Raw genomic sequence first — 20,438 nt, forward strand, 5'->3', positions numbered from 1 at the left:
TTGTTGCTGCTGCTGTTATTGTTGGCAGCCTGGACCTAATCATAACATTGAGATGCTCCTTTCTCACTGTAGTTCGAGTGTTTAGATCCAAACTCTGTCTTTTTTCCCACCAAGGGGGTAATGTGCAAGACCAGCAAAAAAAAAAAAAAAAAAGGGGGGGGGGGGGGGGGGGACCAATTGAGTTATATAAATAATACGAATGGGTTATCTGAGGCAGAGCTGCTGTGGAGGCAGAAATGTCCTCAGCTGGGTTGAGTCGGCTCCGACTAAACAACCACAACTAACCCTTAGAGTCAGCCAACCAACTCGAATGGCAAACAAGGGGCTTGCATGAGGAGACTATCCCAAACGAAAACCTGCAACACCCTCCACCAACACCTTGTATAGCACTGGGTGGGTATCACCGTTAATAACTGAAAAAGAATAAATATAATAAAGTGTGATCTCATTTAACCATTTAAGTACATTTATGGAACAATAATGCCATAATAATAAGGTTGTTGTCCTGCACATGATAAACATACTGTAATGACTGTGAACACCAGAGCCATCATGTGTGACTATTTGATTAAATCTGTTGAAATCATTCTCACAACGAACTGACAGAGTATATTTGGGGTGTTAATAATAAAGAGACCCTTCTCAACTATGACTACCCTCCCCACATTAACATTAACCTTAATGACCTCCCCACCCTCCCACCCTAAATATACAGTCACTTCACCTGGATGATGCTGCACAGGTTGATTTAATTCCATCTGCGTGAGCGCTAACTGGACAATTAGCCGTTGGAATAAACTGGAGTCAGGGCAGTTCCTAATCCCTTTCTGTCCCCTCTCGTCCTCAAACAACCTGCACCTTGAAGTGCTCTATTCTCTGTCACTTTGACCTCACATCAAACAGGAGTGTGTGGTGTTGAAGTTAAGTATAACAGTGTTCGAGAACCAAAATCAGATAAACACAATAGATTTGGAGAGAAAAATGATCATCAGAATATTAATAGTCACACGCATCGACAGCAGGAAACGTCACACTGAAATGTGTTCCAACAAAGCCGCTGCCTGGTGTGTGTGGTCACCCTCAGACATCCAACCGGGACTATGAAGTTCAGCACAGGAAGTACTTCGGGCCTTCAAAATAAAACCTACTGATGGCACATACACAACGAGGGTGTGAGACGAGAACACTGAAGTTACTTTAAGACATCTTTGTACAATATTAAAAATGGCCGATCACTGATCAGAAATCAAAAGCCCTGTACGTCACTGAAGAGACGATATAGTGTCATTTACATGCTGAAGTCTGTGATGAGTTCCTCGTCTCTTCAATGGGTTGACTATGACTGATGATGGGGCGTAAATATTCACCATACATAGTTAAAAAAGTCCCCCCCACCACAAATCAGTTTAATGCAAGTGAACAAACATTTCCTTGTCTTTTTCTGCAACAATACTTTGATCCAGAAAATGATCAGAGCTCCTCTCATTGGTTTATCCATGGCATCGCCGATAGTGGTTGAGCAGGTAAGACGATCACACTTAGTGCCGGGGGACTCCACAGTGAAGAAGGAAACTGGGGGAATAAGAAAGGATCGACTGGAAGCAAAAAACCAAAGCAAGCCTGAGTGTGAGAGGTGAGCGAACAGTAGTCCCAAGCACAGGGATGTAAAGAGGACGGAGTTCTGTGGACGGCAGACTCAAGACGAGGGCTCGTCCTCATGCAGGTCCTCCAGCTCTCCCTCTCTGGGTCCGTCTCCTGTGCTTCCCTTTCTGAGAGAAGAAATGAAAGAGGGAGAGAGAGAAAGAGCACAAGTCAATATCAACATTTTGCCTTTCCAGTAATGTGAAGCTGGAGGACCGCGGCGAGGAAAGAGATCCAAGTGATGACACTTTGACAAGGTTATGCAGGTTGTTCCCCCTTTTTTTGTAACATGATGAAGGTTAAAAATGTAAACAGCATAAAATGACAGCAGCAGGGAGATGATGAAAATTACAGCAGGGGAGAGGATCCGCATCCATCACTTCTCATGATGGTGGATAAGCGGATGGCAAGCGGAGGAGTCTAAGAGGATGGCAGGCGCAGCGGCTGGTAGACGTTGGACAGACAGCGAGCCAGACAGAGTTTTACCTGAGAGAGGGGTGGAGTTTTAAAGAGGGCCGGAAGGGCCACGAGTCCCTGCAGCAGAGTGAGAGAAAAAGATGGGAAAAGTCACAGGTGAGAGGGCGGAGGTCACCTCAGGAGGTCAGAGGCGTGGTCGCTGCTGGAGACGACATCCCCACCTCCACAGTCCACCTCCTCAGGATGATGTCATCATTTGGATATTTGATTAAATGCTTAAGTTACTGTTTCTTAAATGTTTAAATTTGTCCTGCTTCATACCAATGCACATTTGATAAGTTGGGGATTTTGACCGTCTAATTAAATTAACTAATATTAAAGAAACAGTCAGTTTACTCATCATGAAGAGTACAACTTTTTTTTAAGAATGGAGACTATCTTTCCTTGAAGTCGGTTGTTGCTACCGTAGGCATTTTAATATATATTCTGAAAGGAGGTTCAGCAGTGGTTAGTATTTTGTGAGCTTTTTGATTTCTGGTTTAAGATAATTGTTTTCTTGGCAGGAGTTATAGAAAAGAGTGGGCTATTCTTGTATATGTTCTTCAGCATTTTCAAGAAAATAACTTTTTTTTTACATTTTTGCATTACAAAGAGACGAGAGGAAATCATCAGGGATTGGCATCAACAACATGATTTAGGCAGGGAGAATATAGCGCAAGATTCTATCTTGGCCATTTCCCCAGATTGGAACTAATCAAGCAGTATCTAATCTATCGAGTTGCATTATGGAAAATTTAGAATGAGGTTTTTTGGGGATTAAAAGTCTGACATTTTGGTCTCAGCTGAGCATTCTTATTTAAAATAGTCTCTTTAGGACTCCACAACATTAAACAGGTTTAATACTAAAACCATAACAGCAATAATAATTATTTGCAGTGTTGATCAGATCACTCTCTTTAATCGCCTCTAGAAATATTGCATAATTAATATGACATCCAGTACAGGGAGAGTCATTAGACGTCCCGTCACACAGCTGTTTCTAACAGTTAAAACCACATTGCCCATAAACCCAGGGGCATTCTATCACAAAAAGGAAAATACTTGGTGCTACCAGTAAAGTATTGCTTTTTTTCTTTATTATCCAACAGGGGGCAGTATTGATTCACGTCCCCTGAAGCCACTAAATAGCAGCTATGGGCTCTGAGTGTAACAGGGGAAAACCTCGAGCTAGATAGAGAAATCCTCAAAGAAAAAAAAACCTCACACCAGGAGCTTAGCGTGTGCTTCACATTCAGCTCCACAGTCGTCCATCATCGTGGACACCAATCATGGATTACACTGTCCAGAGGGCAGCTGCAGTACAGCAGGGAACAGCTATACTTGCTCCGATCTGCCTTTGACTGCATATATATTAAAACTGCATGATGGGATAAGACTTTCCAAGGTCAGCCCGAGGCTCTGACGGATCTGTATCATTGTTTCTCTCTCCAAACCCTTCCACCATTCAAAGCTGAGAGCAACACAGAAAGAAACACTTAGAAAAGCTGTAAGCTCCGCTGCATACAATGAAAGAATGAATTATGGTGCTATGGCAACAAAAAGCAGTTGTTGCTGCTGCCGCTGCCATCGCGGGGATGAGTGCTAGTTAACCAGATGCAGCAGAGAGAGGAGACAGGTGTGAGGTATCAATCTGTGTAACCTCAACAATAAGATCGAGCCTCTGTGGCTTTATTGGAGTTTTCTCTTCATGCATTAGATGTGCAAGGATGGGTGGACTGGAGCTTACATGAGCAGGCTGCCAGGTGCGGACATGGACCGCTCCTCTCTCCTGCTCGGGCATTCGAAGGGGTTACTGAAGGAGCGCTTCCTCAGCATGGCCTTCACCAAGATCTGAAACATTCACAAACACACAATGGTTACAAACGCGCACAAGAGTCGCTTTGTCGTTTGGTGCTTGTGCAGAGAATTCATAAAAGAGCAGAATATCTGACTCCTAACAGGGAGAACAACACTAGGGCTTGTTTTCTGAGCCAGAAACTGTGTGAATCTCAAAAGTCATTCACAGAAAAAAAGGGAAATCTCCCATTAGCTAAGATGTGTGTAATTAGCTTCTTGCTTATAGTGATCGGATTTTGTAGTTTTGTGCAGAAACAGGTGAGGAAGAAACGCATGTTTTAAGGAAAGACAGCTCCCACTCTGACTGTGTGTTTATGTCTATAAGGTCAATGCTTTTGTGATCAATGTAATGTGTGTTTAGAGCTTGAGTGTGTGACATGGTGACCTCTGACAGAGGCTTCACACCCAACCACAAACTGGTCAACAGATTCAATCAGAGTCTCTCTGTAAGAACAGCTTTTATTGCACTGACACAGTTTGTCGTGACTGAAGCTTTTCCTGTGAGCACTCCAGTTAAAAGCTGCTGTTAACAAATAACATCTGGCTCATACCCAGTGTCTGATGTGCTTTAACAGTGAACAGAGGCATCTTCATAAACACTGATGTTACTGTGCAGCAGGCAGACAGCACAGTGGCGGTAAAGGGGCCACAATTTACACAGAGGGGCCAATTCTATGTCCAACATCCACGCACAACTTCTGATTCAGTAAGGTGAACATTCAAATCATTCCCTGTTTACTGTTAGTTCTATAGCTTGGAGCAAAGTCACACATCAATGAATATATTTTTGAAAATGTATCCTTGTTCGTGCACATTGTGTTCTTCAAAAAAGCTTAGAAAATAAAATGTAATGTAAATGGGGCCAGTTGTTGGGGCCTGGGTAGAGCCTACAGGAGGCAGGACTTGATGCATAAATCGTGCTGAATACTGAGTGTTTCTGTTTACAGCACATCAAAACCAGTGTCACCAAAACCTCTTAAATCTTTCAAATTTGAAATCCTGGTTGGCATCATCTATATATATATTTTTTCCTCTTTTCCACCCTGAGATATTTGTTTTCTTTTTCTTTTTCACTTGCTTGCGGTGGATTCTCCGGAGTAATTCCTTCAAACTTCACACAGACATTCTATTGAGCTCTTACTAGGGGGCTTGCAGGAGGAACTCCAGAGAAAGTCCGGAGCAATTGACTCAATGCGTTCTCACATACTGCCGCTCCGCAAAATGTCAGGAGATTATCAGGAGGTCAATGCATGTCTGAAAGCAGCTTCGAACCCAACTATGTCTGAATGTTTTGAATAGTTGAGCGATGAGTGTCTAAAAATGCCCAATGTGTATGGCACCTCATTTACATTCTGGGATATTTGTATTCTTCCAGAAACACCATCAACACGACCACTCGCTCAACGTGAATATTTTCGGACAATGTCAGGAGCAAGTGATGTGGACATTTGTGTTCTCACATACAGCTGCTCCAGAATATTTCAGGGTAATATCTGGACTTACACGCATGTCTGAATGCAGCTTAAGACACAAGCTTGTCCCTAAACAAGGCTTTGTTGTTCTGTTGGTGTGTGTGTTCCTTGTTATTCTGTCACATTTATGGTGAACACAATAATGAGGCTGTTGAGGAACAGCTACCACTCAGTGCTGCAGACTGTGCCAGTGTAGACGCAACGGTGCTCGGTGGGCGCGGGACACTCGGCCGCTTCTTACCACTGCAGAGAGGCTGGGGACAAACTTGACTGAATTCTGGATGTCCTCCTCCGTCACCTCCACCACAGAGCAGTGCTCCTCCTCCAGGGGCAAGGGGTCGCTGCCTCCCTGGGTCACCCACTGGTCCAACTAAACACACACAAACACACACATACATGTGACTGAATGTGACAACCTGACCCCACCACATAAATGCTGCTGAAGGGTCAAAGTGACTAAACCAGCCTGAGTTCATATTTGTTACTTCATTATTGATCAAATTAAGATTGATTTGAATTCTTAAGTTGCAGATTGTCTATATTTTCTTATATTTTTCTCTGCTGTGGATTTGTTTCTCTGTAATGTTTACAGCAGCAGGATGGTGAGTCAGTGATTGACACAATAAACTACAGTATCCATGTTCATCATAATGAAGGAACTTGTCACCCAGTGTAATGGCTCACTGATGTATTTATACTTATATGTACAGAATTTTAACATGACTACACAATTAGCATTTTGACAAGAAAACTCAAAACACCATTCAGGATCACAACTGCTACTCCTTCACAATGATGATGATTCTGAGAGTTCACTTTCCTTCTTCATCATCATCATCATCATCCACCCAGTAGCTTTACCGCTTCTCCTTTTGAGCCGGCGACAGGCTGCCAGCGATATCACAGTACTGACACATGGTGGCAATAGACAGACAATTATGCTCGTGTTTGTAGCTATGGGCAATTGATAGTTGTCAATTGGGTTTGTACACGAAACCTTCTTGCTGTGAAGAGAAGCTGTGAGCTGATGGTGCTCATCGCTGCACCACCGCGCCGCCCTCTTCAATATCCATTAATCTGTGGGCGCTTTTCCTGTCTTTGTGCAAGAGCGTGGTCTTTCAGTTTGAGAGGAAGATTATTCATTTCAGGTGAAGTGTTGACAAATGAAATGTCCCGACTGACCTGAACATCATACATTTGACTGTAAGCTCAGGGTTTTGAGTGAAAACATAATAAATACAAATATATACACAAATCTTGAACGTGAAATCAATAAGTCCTGCTCTGAAACTGAAAGACCAGGCTGTTGAAAGAAAAACCCATACCAATCAAAATTTCCAGCCAACGAGGAAGACACCAGAAGATCTGTGAGCTTCAGATTAGCGAGCATCAATACACGTTGATGAAGAGGCAATTGACAAAGGGGCAGCTGAGGCTCAGGGGGCTCGACTGTGCTGTAAAGCGCTTTGAGTGGTCATCAAGACTAGAAAAGCTCTATATAAATACAGACCATTTACAAAGATTTAGCCTGGAGGAAAGTTTTGAATGGTGTTCCAATGTGAAGCAACTTCTAGCTGAAGCATGTTTTCATCTAATTACTTGAATTCAAAAAATCAAGTACTACACTATGCTATAATAATCTACCAATCTCAATTGATTGGCAGGTTTTGTCTGGGTTGCTTCTTGCAGCTTTCGTCAAATAAAACAGTGTAGCTGTGTGTGCTTGTGCACGAGGACATGCATGAAGTCTGGCAGCCGCGATTTCTCCTGCTCCACAAACAAGAGTCTTTTGTGAGAAAGCACAAGATTAGTGTGTGTCCTTGAAACACACGGTGGGGGAGAGGGGGGGGGGCAGTCATCCGTTCATGGCTGCAGGTCCAGGACCTCCCTGCCCCTCTGGCACTGACGGACAAACCGGGACAAACAGGCTTCATCCTGCCCTGCGGCGACACAGCATGTCTAAAGAACCCTGCAGCACCGTCAGACCCTCACAAGCCAATAAGTGCAGAGAGAAGCCCGGTCCTGTGAAATCACTAAAACTTCTCTTTGTAATGATCAGGCTCATGTTTGCTGCCTGTCACGAAGCCCAGGGGGTCATTTCACAACTGCTCTGCTCTCTACACGCTACCTTGATCTCAGGGATGGTGATCCTGGAGTCTGGGTTCTTGTCCAGCATCCGCAAGATCAGAGTCCGCAGCTCTTCACTGATCTTTGGTCTGCATGAAACACAAGATAAAGATACAGACATTTTGTAATGAGGGTTAGGATAATAGACACCAAAGGCATCAAAATCATTAAACCTGAATGTTTCATGCACTCTGAGTCGGGCTGCAACAATTAAACGATTAATCATTCAGCAATCGACTACTTAATTCATCGCCAACAACCTGATAATTGATTTATCGAGTGTTGTTTAAATGAAAAGAGTCAAATATTCTTTGATTTCAGCTTCTTAAATGTAAATTTGTTCTGGTTTCTTTGACAGTTAAGTGAGTATCTTTGATTTGTGGACAAAACAAGACTTTTCAGGAAGCCATGTTCGGGTTTGGGAAAAAAGCAGATGCAGACAACAAATTGATTTATCATTAAAATAAAAAATAAAAGATAATCAAAATAATTGTGCAGCGCTGATTCTAAGCAGCATTTTTTTGAAGAATTGCTCACATCGTAGAAATTACATAAAAGACCAAAGACAGATTGGAATCAAAATCCCTAAAATCTATGAATAAATACAATAGAAAGATAAAAATAATAAAAATAATCAACTTACAACCCCTCATCACATTGATTTAAATTTTTAGAGGCCGTAAGAATGAAAAGATAAATCCAGTATAAGGTTAGAATTTTCTTTTTTCTTACCACTGCTGTTTATTTTCTCAGAAGACTCAGAATAAGTGCTATTCAAAGACCCTCTTAAGTACCAAGACTTTATGGTGAGTCAGTCAGTCATGAGCAGCAAAGGCAGCAGCCACACACATTTTAATTTCGGCAATGTATGATGGTAAGATGCTAACATATAAATAACATATTTATATAGATAACTATAACATTTAACAAATACATATACAATATACATAAACATATAACACATATGGTGGCCCTGAGGGTAAAAAAAAAAGCAACTGTAAAATACAAACATCTTAGACAACCTCCGCAGATGGTTATCTTTAAATAGTTAATGTGGTTTTCTTTCAAACATTTAAGATGTTGATGAATAATGTGCCAAATAGCATATATTGATATTGTAAATAAAACTATGGGGGAAATATCTTAATTAAACTTTGCTTTTTAATATTTTGGGTATATTGAGGCAATGTTGGGCACAATGCATGATGGGTAGTCTTATCATGACAAGTTGTGAACGAAGCTTTGATCAGTGATGCAGCAAACGGAGCCTCTTCCAATGAGAGGCTGCAATGTGGTGGTATTTGCTCACCCACCTTTTGTCTTTAAAAAGATAAATCTACCATCACACTGTCCCTCCAGTCAGGTGATGACATATGAGCAGCCAGAACAAATTATCGTTATTCTATTTTCAGCAAGTGACAGACATGAGCAATTAAAAACGATCACACTTTTAGACCTTAGAGTTGGTTCAGTCCAACCCGTCGCTGATTGATGGGAGCAGACTGACAGCGCAGTGACAGTCTGAAGGGTCTGAATTAACCAACAGTCAAATTGTCAAATTAAATAGTGCTCAGTGGTGGAAACTGACTTATTCAAACATGTACAGACTTTTAATCAAACCGTAAAAGGATTTACTTTTTAAATTGGATGATGTGTTGCTCCCTGTAATCACGTCTTCTTCAGATTTTCTCATACAGGGTAAACAAGAGTTTACTGCAAGGGGTGTTTGAAAGTCACATTCTGAGTTGTGCATTAAAATAATCCTTGATGTGAGATCATGATCTGCACTTAAAGTTAGATAATCCCTGTAAACCATTACATATACAGTAGCTCGTGGTGTTTTGAGTACAGCTACCAGTAGAACAGGTGGCACTGGAATCAGAGGACATTTCATTCATCCAAACTGTTTGTACTTTGCTCTAGCTGTTAAGACTTTGGCCTTGTGAGAATAGCAAGCCTCATGTTTAACCAGGATTACTATTCAAATTGTATCATGTTTTGTTGGAGGGCTATTATATTTATACAACTTGTTCGTCCTTGTTGGACCTTGGTGGTGGCCTTGAAGCCTGCAGCCTAATAACATTTTTACCGCATAACAATTTCAAATATTAAATAGCCTTTCTTCATTTCCTGTCCTGATCCACCCAGTAATATGATTTTCATCAATAGCAATGTAACAAAGGTTCAATACATATCTATATAAGGCTTGTACTGTACAAGCACAGCGAGGAGGTTTAACACATAATTGATCCACCTCAGATTTGTAAAATGTTAAGCTGTTTGTCAAGAGTTTGTCATTCTCTGTTTGTCAAGGAGAGAGCAAACATAAATAGTAACATTTATCGAGATAATTATTAATATTGCCTCATCATATTTTTTATCTTGATAGAATTTGTAGCCATGTCATCCAGCTCTAGCTTATAGATAGTTATAATTACTTGAAAAACAGTTGAAATGATCAAAAATAATAATGGAAATAATACTACTACCTACTACAACAATAAATAATAATAAAAAATAAAAATAATAATATTCAATTCATTTGCTTTTCAAATATAAGCACAAAGTGTTTTTCAAGTGAAACATATTTTGGAACATGACAGCAGACGGAAATAAATGGTGGTGTGATTGTAGGGGGTCTAGAATGCATCTGACACGATCTATGAGGGAGGCATGGTAGAAGTACAGGATCTACTATTATCTATTATCTATTATCTATCTCTGTAAAAGTTTGTGTGATCACAATGGTAACAGTATAGCGACATTACATGCACTGCACCCATAGTGAAATGACCCTGTCAGAGCTGACAGGGGTTTACAGCTTTCGTCGATAGGTGCAGTGTGGAGATGATTTCATTATGTGATTTCATCAGCTATTGTGTTAGGAGGGTGGTGTTTAGTGAAGAAGCTGTCAGCACAGCACGAAGTCTCTTGAGCCTGCGGACGAAGGCACTTTATCATCATTAATGACACGACACCCTTTACTGACACATCCTCCAACTGCCACTCAGGGCCCCTTCACACGTGCTGTGTTTATACTTGAGTATATCACCACGGCTTTTTTTATCACCGCTTCTCCCTCCTTCTTTTCAACGTAGATCTCCATGTTTCTCTTTAACCTTTGAGGTGGATGGAAGATAGGGGAGGCACAGCAGCTTGTATGTGTCCAGGCTGCTGCTGCAGCCCCTGTTTGTTTTCTCTCTCTCTCCAGTGCTTGTTTTGATCACAGGCAGGTGACATTTACTGTGTGCTGGCACCGACTGCTGTGCTGAGCTACTCGTTTTTTTTGGAAGTGTAATTTGTAACTGGAAACGAGAATGAAACGCTTCTGCGATGGCAATGCAGATGAGATGGATAGAGCTGCGACCTCTTGGCTGGTACGTCACCGCTGTCTCTTTTAATCAAGCGGAGGAGCGAGACGGATGCAGGAGATGGACTTACACTTCTGGGAAATCCACAGGCCTGGTCCTGATCTTGTTGTGCAAGGCCAATATGTACTCGTCAATAAACGGACACTGCAGATGGAGCAGAAGAGAGAGTGAAAAACACAAGCAGGAACATTGAATTACTACCGTGCCAGGAGAAAAACGGCATGCCCGGAGACAAGCAAGACAAATAACAGCAGCTTGTGGTCTGCATTAAAATGAATTATACCAATAAACTGGTGCAGAATCAAATGTAAAAAAATGGATAATTGAGTATCCCCACTGAAAGTGTCCCTGTGTACTGTTACAATGAACACTTTCCAGCCTCTACTGTTACAGTGTGTGCAGCAGATAGTGATAAGTGACTGAGGGAGAGATAATGTGCAGACTTGCCTTTCCAAAGACGAAACAGTAGAGAGTGACTCCCATGGCCCACACGTCCAGAGCCTGTGAGGTTTAATGTGACATAGTGACAAAGTGAGATCAAAAGGTCCAAACAACAACTTTTATAAAAAACCATCACAGGGACATATATCGCTATCTACTGTGATTTATGAGTCATTTTCTAACCTTGAGCTCATTTTCTGGGGCCGTCTACCATCAGATAACCTTGGAGATGGATGTTAACGATCAACAGAGGCACAACAACTATTCATCAGGTTTGTCTTCTTCCTCTGACCTGTATAACACGTTCTAATGGCCCAAAGTACTCCTGGAGTATTCAATATTTCACAGTAGACTTGCACAAAAATCACAAATGTTGGTGAATACTGGACACGAAGCTCTCTGAGATGTGGGTCGAACAAACCTGAATCAAGATGAATGCACGACTAATTAGAGAAAAAGTCCCACTTCAAAGCTCCAGGAAATACTCGACCCCAACACCCTGATAGTGTTTTGTCTGCAATCAAATATTCTATTCTGGCCCTTTTATTATGCAGATGCAAGTTCAGTCCTGGAGCAGATCCATCTGTATGCCTTTGGTGATGACGGCTGTAGAAAGGAACAGGACTTTAACTGCTAATGCCGGAGATGAATAGCAAGTCAGGGGTCGAGAGCTCAGCCTTTGTTGTTAATATTTCATAAATCAGCAGGTACATTTGGGAACACGAGCCTCAAAACGTCACTCATACTGCACAAAAAACATCAACCAGTTCTTCAATGTAATGAATAAAGACTAGGTCAAAACCAGAGACAAAGATGGACAACGTGTCTCAACTTCCCACTATCCACAATGAAGCCAAAATATGCAAGGTCTGTGCTGTAGCGATCGGGGGGATGGCGCCAAGGTATTGAGTGACCGTCGATTAACGTGCAGCTGTCAATCATGACGTTTCATCCCGTTATCATAGCATTAACTACGTAAATAAAACAAACTTAGTGGACAAATGAACACTTGAACATACATCAATGTGAGATTAGTTTTTTTTTTACATGCACTTAAACCTTTTAGTTTGGTCCATGTCAGGTCCAGCCACCAGGGGGCGATCGACAGCTTCGTCCATCTTTATATACAGTCTATGGTAAAAACCTTGTGTATGGCTGGACCATATATTGTAGAGATGCTCGGATCCTCATCCGCACGTACGTTTGACTCATCCACCCATCACCCACCCGAAGGAATTTCTCTCTCCAATTTAGAGACCAGCACCCGCATGAACATTCCAAAATTAAAATAGCATCCACCGTGCGACTAAACTCCGCCCCCGCCTCAATGATGCGCCCGGCATCTGCAGTGTATTGGCAATGTGCGCATGGAGATGCCTGTGGACAGAAAAGCTGCCATTGTGCCCACACAGCAGTTCAGACAATTCTCTTCTGTGGAAATTAGTTTGTCTAAAAGGTCACTGACAGATTTGTTGCTAGGTGCTTTTGAAAAAAAAAAAAAAAGATGATGAAAGGAGTGTGGAAAGTTGGTAAATCGAGCACAAAAAGGTGCCAAGTTGGCAACACCCCAATTTATTTCCAGAATAGCACACAATGAGGAATCTCCAACACTCGGCTGGCGTAACTTCATCAGACAGACAGTGAAATAATGAGGATTAACCGTATCGTCATTGCAGAATGGCAGATTGTCCTTGATAAACATGACTGATCATTGCTTGACTGTCAAAGTAGCAGCGCAGTATAATGATGTGAATCTTTCCCTCATCAAGAACATGTACGTAAACCTGATAGCTTAGCTCCCCTTCTTTACTCTGCTAATGCCTTTGTTTTCAGTAGGATGCCACTTGAACACAAAGAGGAAACTGCTGACAAAGACAATCTGCGTCTCACATTAACAGGCCAGCAAAGGTCTGGGTTTACTGGTTCTCTTTTTCAAATCAGCAGCTCAGACAGACATGCACACACCAGACGAGCACATATAAGAAGGACTGTAACTCACTTTTCCACTGAAGCTCTTGCGCTGGTCAGACAGCGTCTCTGGGGCCATGAAGGCTGGAGTGCCGGCTGTACTGGACAGCAAAGCATCGTTGCCCTCAAACTGGTTGCTGACCCCGAAGTCTGCTATCTTCACGTGGCCGTCGTCCCCCAGTAACAAGTTGGAGGGCTTGATGTCCCGGTGGACAATCTTCTGATAGTGCACTGAGGATGAGAAAGAGGACGTTGTTCAGCAGGCGTTTAGAGCTGCTATAATAAAACCTGATGAGTAAATTGGAAAAAGTTTATCCTCTGGGGAAATGTGAATGAACCCTGGTGAGTTTGCGAAAGAATGTACAGACTTCTTCTTCTCAATAAAAACTTGACTTTTAGCTTAGGGGCATCATGATATCTTGGTATTGGTAATAATTGATGCATGATAATATTGTGTGTGTGTGTGTGTGTGTGTGTGTGTGTGTGTGTGTGTGTGTGTGTGTGTGTGTGTGTGTCCCCGCCCATATCGGATGTGCTGAATGATGAAGATGAGCATATGTCAAACCCATGCAGGGTTTAATATTATTCAATGCTAATATAAACAACTACTAATACTAATTATAATAAATAATAATAGGTTTTCCTAATAAATAGATAAAACACATAATAAACAATGCTTGTGTTAATATTATAGTCAAATTATCATTTAAAATTTTCTCAACTGATATTGTGATATTGTTGTGAATTATTTTGATCTTGATAATGGTTTAGTGAAAATGTGATTCTGTGACAGTTCAACATTTGTCAGTGAAAATCCTCATGTCTTGTAGCAAGAGGCTTCTACAGGAGTCATATCCTTGTGTACTTAAAACCTACAGTGAACAGGGACTTGGTTGTGGATATTTGAAGATGTTTGATCTCTGCTCCCAGGCCTCTTGAGTTCTGAGTGACCGGTGTGGAGACCCAGGTGTTAAACCTCTAGTGGGTCGTTCTCGAGCCCATTGATATCACTTTGTCCATTATGGCTCTTGGCTGTCTAGCTACAGTTACATTAGTGAAACTAGGCGACCATTGATAAAACACGTGTCTCAACACAGGAGGGACGACCCCTGTTGTAAGGATGTCAAAGTACAGACACCATTCCTCAGCTGAGGAGAAAGGTCGGCGCTGCTTAGCTCCTTCCTCATAATACTGCTCCTTCATCCCTTCCCTGGAGAATGGGACCTCTCACACTTGGCCTCATGTGATTTCAAAATAAGGTTGTCTACACGTGTAAAATGGATTAGTGTATCAGTAGCAAAGTTTCACTCTTTTGACTTTGGACCATGGAAATAAACGACTGAACTACAGGAAGATGCTGCTGATGCACTAATCCATCTATAATAACAAGTGTAGACAACTATAACTTTTAAAGTCACATTGTCACTTGGGGCTAATCTAAATTAAACTAACTGAGGTTTAGTGAACTTGGAGCAGACCCCAGTGTTTAAGGTGTCACAAGCCAAAAATGTTGAGAGCAGTTTTAATATTTAAATTGTAATTAACAGCTGTCTGCAGCTAAGCCCCGGACACTTGACTGATTGGATAAGTGGTGCCTTCATGTCTGAAGAGGTCTTTTTAAAACACAGGGCTCTTGACTTATTCAAGGCTATTCAATTAAAAATGGTTTGCTTTAATAATACTTCAATTAAAGAAAAAAGTGAGCTACAGAAATGTTTGAGATTACATAAATAAGTAATCATAAAATAGTCATATGAATAAATTGCACAATGAATTACCGAAACAATCGCGTGTTAACAGTTAAATCAAAATGTGTTTTAATTTTCACATTAAGAATTAGAAAAGTGTATTTTTATTTCTAGTTTTAAGGAATCAATAAAGGTTTCTATGAAAGATTTTCTCCGAGGTCACCTTTAACAAGAGTAGCTGTATAACACAGGCTCCTAACTTTTGGATTAAGAGGTTTTGTTACTGGGTCTGTGCAGTGAGTTGATTAAGAATAACTTTTGACGTTGTTTCTTAAGACAACTGTTGGTTATTAATGTAACTTCTTCACAACCACAATCAAACAAACAAGTCACACAAAAAGTGCTAACAACATACAGTATACAACAATAGCACACTTTTCAAAAAGGACATTTTGAAAATCAAATTATCTATCAAATAAAATCTGTTTTGCGCTTATATTTTATATCACAGGAATTGTGACTGAGCCTCAAATCTGACTGACGCCTGACTCCCAAAGTGCAGAGTGAGTCTCTGGACCTCAGAGCTCAGAAGGAGGCAGCATTAATCTGTAATCATTAGACTCACGGCCCAGTGAAATGGATCGAGTACAGAGAATGAGGCCACAGCTTGAGGATTTTTTTTTTTTAAATGTCACTGAGCAGAGGCTCGATACTGATGATGTGGACGGCACTCAACTGCAGCCAGACCCCAGGGGCATGGAGAGAGATAGAACACTTTGTTCCTCAAGATGAAAAAAGGAAAATACGACCATATTATACTTTTTCTTTAAGAATTGGTGAGACAGCAAACTGTAGGAAAGACAGCGGTCCAAATGCTTCTGCTTTAGACTTTGAGCATCACAGTGGGTATCATAAAGAGGCTAATTTAATGCTTTCTTGACCACTAGAGGCACTCAAACAAACCCTTCATGACGCCTCCATGCAGAAGATACTCACAGTACTCTATACCCAGGATGATGTCTCTGAAGTATAACCTCGCCTGCTCCTCTGAAAAAGCATCGTCTGTGGGCACTTCCATCACTGGACTTGAAATCCATGCAGGCAGACAGGCAGTATAGAAAAGACACACACACACACACACACAGACACAGACACACACACACACACAAAAACACACACACGGTGAAGCATTACACACGTCTGTAGAGAGTCAGACATTAATCATCCTGATCAAACTAATATTTGATCAATAATCACAGACTCACTACAGTGAAAGACCGTCTTTGGGTTTGTGTGAATCCTAAACATAACAGCTCAGTATCTTTTTGTAAGATTTCTAACCCTTTCACCATGCAGCAATATCAATATTAACAATAAATAATGTTTTATTTATATTAACCCTCCCTGCACCATCTCTACCTGTACCCATTTATATGAAAACAAAGGAATCATATCATTTGAAGCAAAATCAACAAATCTATGAAGATGCTTTTAAGAGAGAAACATGTGCAGAAGAAACAGTGTATTCTCCAACCATAGCCACACTGACCTTCAGTATATATATTGTGTTTTAATACCAAGTACTCAACACTCAGTTTTAATACTTTCCAGGCAGCCAGAAACCAACTACTATACTTTAGATGAAATTACAAGTCCATTGACACAAACTGAATTAGCAAAAATATACTATTAGTTTAAAATCACTTTCAATTAACGTATGCCAGCTTTTCAAGTTTGCTTGATTGTGCACAGAAAACTTAACATATTTTAGTTTTTCACTTATGGTCGGATAAAAGAAGAAAATGTTCACTCGGGCTTCAGGGAAAAATGTTGGGCATTTTCCAATTTTCTCCGACATTTCAAACATTAAACAATCAACTGCTGGTTCATGAAAATAATTTTCACTTGGAACTGAAAATAATTGCTAGTTGCAGCCTTTCATGTCTCCTGTGATGCTATTCTGCACCTTGACAAACTAAAAAAACTAATCAATTGAATAAAACATAGCTTAAGAACATCTGAGCTCGGTATTTATTAAATTATTATGGTTATTGAAGAGATTTATGCACAGGGTCACTGTACAAGGGAAAAGAGGATGAAGAATCTGTCCATTTATAATTTATTGTAGTGGTGAAAGTTTCTGACAAACTTCATGATTAATCAGCCTCATGTAAAACTGACTGAAATGGACTAAACCTGGAGCTTTCCAGACTCTGAAGTGTCTCAGTCTAGTCAATAGAAGCTCTTGAGAAATGAAAAATGCCCTTTGCACAATTTCCCAAAGCCTGTGGTAATATACCTTCGAATACATTTTACAATAGAAGAAAAACCTAAGAAGAAAAAACTTGAATCATCTAATGTTTGAATGATAGACAACAAACGATTCATATTGAAAGGCAAAAAAGGAAACAGTCCGTTTGTAAATCTATGAATAAAAAATTCCACAAGGTGCTCTCTCGTGCAGGGCTGATTCATTTTGAAGCAAATGCACCTACGTGTAGTGGCACACTAATAAAGTCTTTTTAACTTTTCCACAGTCTTCTTGCATCAAACTATTAATATTGTCTGTACATGGGGGTAATAGATTAGCAATTTCATTTCAGCGGAGCAGTACCAGTGGTGGATCTAGAATTTCTCTAAATCAAGGACCATAAAGGGGCCAAAATTTACACAGAGGGGCCAATTATTACACAATTCCTGATTCAGTAAGGTGCACATTTATATTATTCCTTGTTTAGCTTCGAGCAGAGCCACACATCGCTGAATATAATTTTTTTAATTGTTCCTTGTTTGAGCACATTGTGTTCATTGTATTCTTAAAAAATGGTCATATTCATAGTTAGTATTGTTATTAAGTAAAATTTGTATTTCAGCTGGGGCCTGTGCCCTCCTGGCCCCACCCCTGGATCCACCCCTGATTAGTACATTGTAAATAGTAAGTATTTAATAGTAAAGGGTAACAGTAAATGTGATCATAGAACCAATACGAATAACCAAGAGTACACATATTAGTCCTGTGTGTTAGAAGTGGTAGAACCAGTTGTTGTGTGTCAATAGAAACAGCAACTGGTGGCACCATCTTGTGTATTCAAGCAGCAGTCAAATAATTAGTAGTAACGAGTAATTATTTTTATGAGCAGAAGATGACAGATTAATAGCAGCTGTATTAATCAGCTCAGTCTGTCTATCATCTACCTCCCATAGGGAACAACAGAGCAGACTCATTATGAGAAAGCAAACAAATTTCAAACAGAGCACTTGTTCTATAAAAAAAAGGGCAGAATGACACATTTATGAAAATATGTGAAATAACAGCAGCTCCTCCATTTGTTCATTTAGAACAAGAGAAGGTCTCAGGTCATTGGATCATCACAGATATGTTACTGGTGCAGGAAGGAGCAGCTCATGCATGAGGACCTGAAACGTCGACAGGGCGGGCAGCCACAGGTACGAACTGTGAAAACCTGAGAACATTATCAATCCCTTTGAAGCCTGGAATTGAACAAACAGCCACACCGTGTCAGCGTGGAGTAATGGAGAGGAACACTGCTGACAACCCAGGCAGGGATGGAGAGATGAAGAAATGCAGAGTGGAAGGTGGCGGAACAGTGGGATGAGCTTTGAATTATTCAAAAAAGGAGAGGACATGTTCTCTACTCACCCTTTACGCATCAGCTCAAACACTGTCAGGAAAAAGGGAGAGAGGAGGAAATAGGAACATGTCAGATTAAACATTATATTCATTCGTTCATCCAGCAGGGTTTGACCACTGCTGCCACTGAGGCAACATCCCAGCATCAGTGCAACTCATCATCAGACGCACTGAATTAGCTAAATGTGCCATAATAAGGTTTTACACTGACTGTCTTCTTAGCTGTGACCTGGCACTGCTGATGGAGGATTTCTGCATAATGTGCGAGCCCTAAGGTGGTGAGCGAGGGATGATCTGAATTATGAATAAGTTATGTGAACCTTGGTTGGTGGCACATGTGTCAAGGGCCTGTGGTGTATTTAGTTAACATGGATCATTTTGACACGTGTGTAAAACATAATGACATGTTTACAGCTAGCGGCGCCTGGTTTCTGGACTCTCAGACTCCCTAAGTGTTATTACAATATGTTACTTGTTAGTTATCTCTTCCTGAGAATGCTCTTTGACCTGTTAGGTGGAGAGGTTCACATCTTCAAGTAGGAAGCATGTTTCGAATTAGATGCCCCTATGTATGATGTCATTTTATCTCAAGTTTTGGGCGTAAACAAGTTCCCTATATGAATGCTTGTCCGGCACCGGCGACTCAGACTTCTGCATTGGCCGAGAACGTCTCCGGGTATACCTAGGTACCCGTCCTGACCTGTAACTTCTGTGTAATAAACCTTATTATACAAGCAAGAACGGTGTCCGCGGAGATTCCTTCATCATCATCTTCAACATCACTGCTGCTTAAAATATACGACAAATTTGGCGTCACGAACTCTGGACGTGCTGTGGCCTGCGGCATCTCCAAGACCTTCACACACGGTGAGCATTTCTCACTTGACTGGATGCTGGTTCATTCATTGAAGCTGTTGTGTGTCTGCTGTCTGGTCACACCGTAAAGAACCTTTTCTTTTTTATGGACATGTCATGTTGTGTTGATGTTTGAAGTGAAGCTCCGTGCTAAATTTGATTTTATTTGCGTAGTGCACAACGCAAATAAAGGGGGGATTATTATAAGAGAAGATAAAAAGTGAAGAAAGGAAATAACATAAATACAAGAGATGTATTGTATGTGTAGAATAGCTTCATTGTAACGATAAGGTGAGCTAAATAACATTGTGCGAGATTAATGAAGATTGGGCCCTCAACTTCTTAACGGTAAGACATGTGTAGATTAGTCACTGCGTGACAGTTGGCTTTGACATAGTCAGGAATTGAGTTAAAAAGAGAAAATTGGGATAATCCTGGATCCAGGAAATTTGAATAAATAAATGTAAACAGTGATAAGGGACAGAGTAATGAGAGAGAAATAGGATCAAAGAGATGATCAGGGAAAGACGCCGCAGAATCTGGATATAGAAGCCCTCAGGAAGAGGAGCTGTTAGAATGGGCCGCAAAACCTCACCACAGGTCAGTTTAATAAACTGGAGATTGTAGAATTAAAAATTCGATTGTATGTTCTCACTCTGAACATTTGTTGACGAACAGTGTTTGGTGCAGCCTCTCATCGAATATTTGCATCTCATAGGTAGCATAAATTTAAAAGAATAAGAAAGAAAAGTGCGCGGCAAAAAGCATGCTATAGGAATGTATGGTATGAATGAGTTGTTTTGGGGAATATAAGATGAGTGCTGTTTGTGTTTTTCATTGTGTGGCAATGTGTGTGCGTTCATGAACAGGGAGACATCTCCCAGCCGTACCCTGGTGTGTGTGTGACACG

General features: G+C 40.9%; 1 protein-coding gene across 2 annotated transcripts in view; it reads right to left on the bottom strand.

The window, feature by feature from the left end:
* Nucleotides 1–768: 768 nt before the first annotated feature.
* The window catches only part of camkk1a (calcium/calmodulin-dependent protein kinase kinase 1, alpha a), an 80,156-nt gene continuing 60,486 nt past the window's right edge, over nt 769–20,438 (bottom strand). The window contains exons 8-17 of one of the 2 annotated variants that reach the window (XM_034606203.1): nt 18,683–18,704; nt 16,018–16,106; nt 13,365–13,564; nt 11,372–11,425; nt 10,995–11,068; nt 7,555–7,642; nt 5,668–5,796; nt 3,845–3,948; nt 2,128–2,175; nt 769–1,769 (exon numbers count right to left, since the gene is read on the bottom strand). In XM_034606203.1, the coding sequence (XP_034462094.1) occupies nt 1,697–1,769; nt 2,128–2,175; nt 3,845–3,948; nt 5,668–5,796; nt 7,555–7,642; nt 10,995–11,068; nt 11,372–11,425; nt 13,365–13,564; nt 16,018–16,106; nt 18,683–18,704 (881 nt within the window). In that variant the 3' untranslated portion in view covers nt 769–1,696. The remainder of the gene's footprint in view (nt 1,770–2,127; nt 2,176–3,844; nt 3,949–5,667; nt 5,797–7,554; nt 7,643–10,994; nt 11,069–11,371; nt 11,426–13,364; nt 13,565–16,017; nt 16,107–18,682; nt 18,705–20,438) is intronic. The other variant, XM_034606204.1, reaches the window with a different exon arrangement.

This window comes from Hippoglossus hippoglossus, chromosome 14, assembly GCF_009819705.1.
Source record: "Hippoglossus hippoglossus isolate fHipHip1 chromosome 14, fHipHip1.pri, whole genome shotgun sequence".
In the NCBI taxonomy this organism is placed as follows: Eukaryota; Metazoa; Chordata; class Actinopteri; order Pleuronectiformes; family Pleuronectidae; genus Hippoglossus; species Hippoglossus hippoglossus.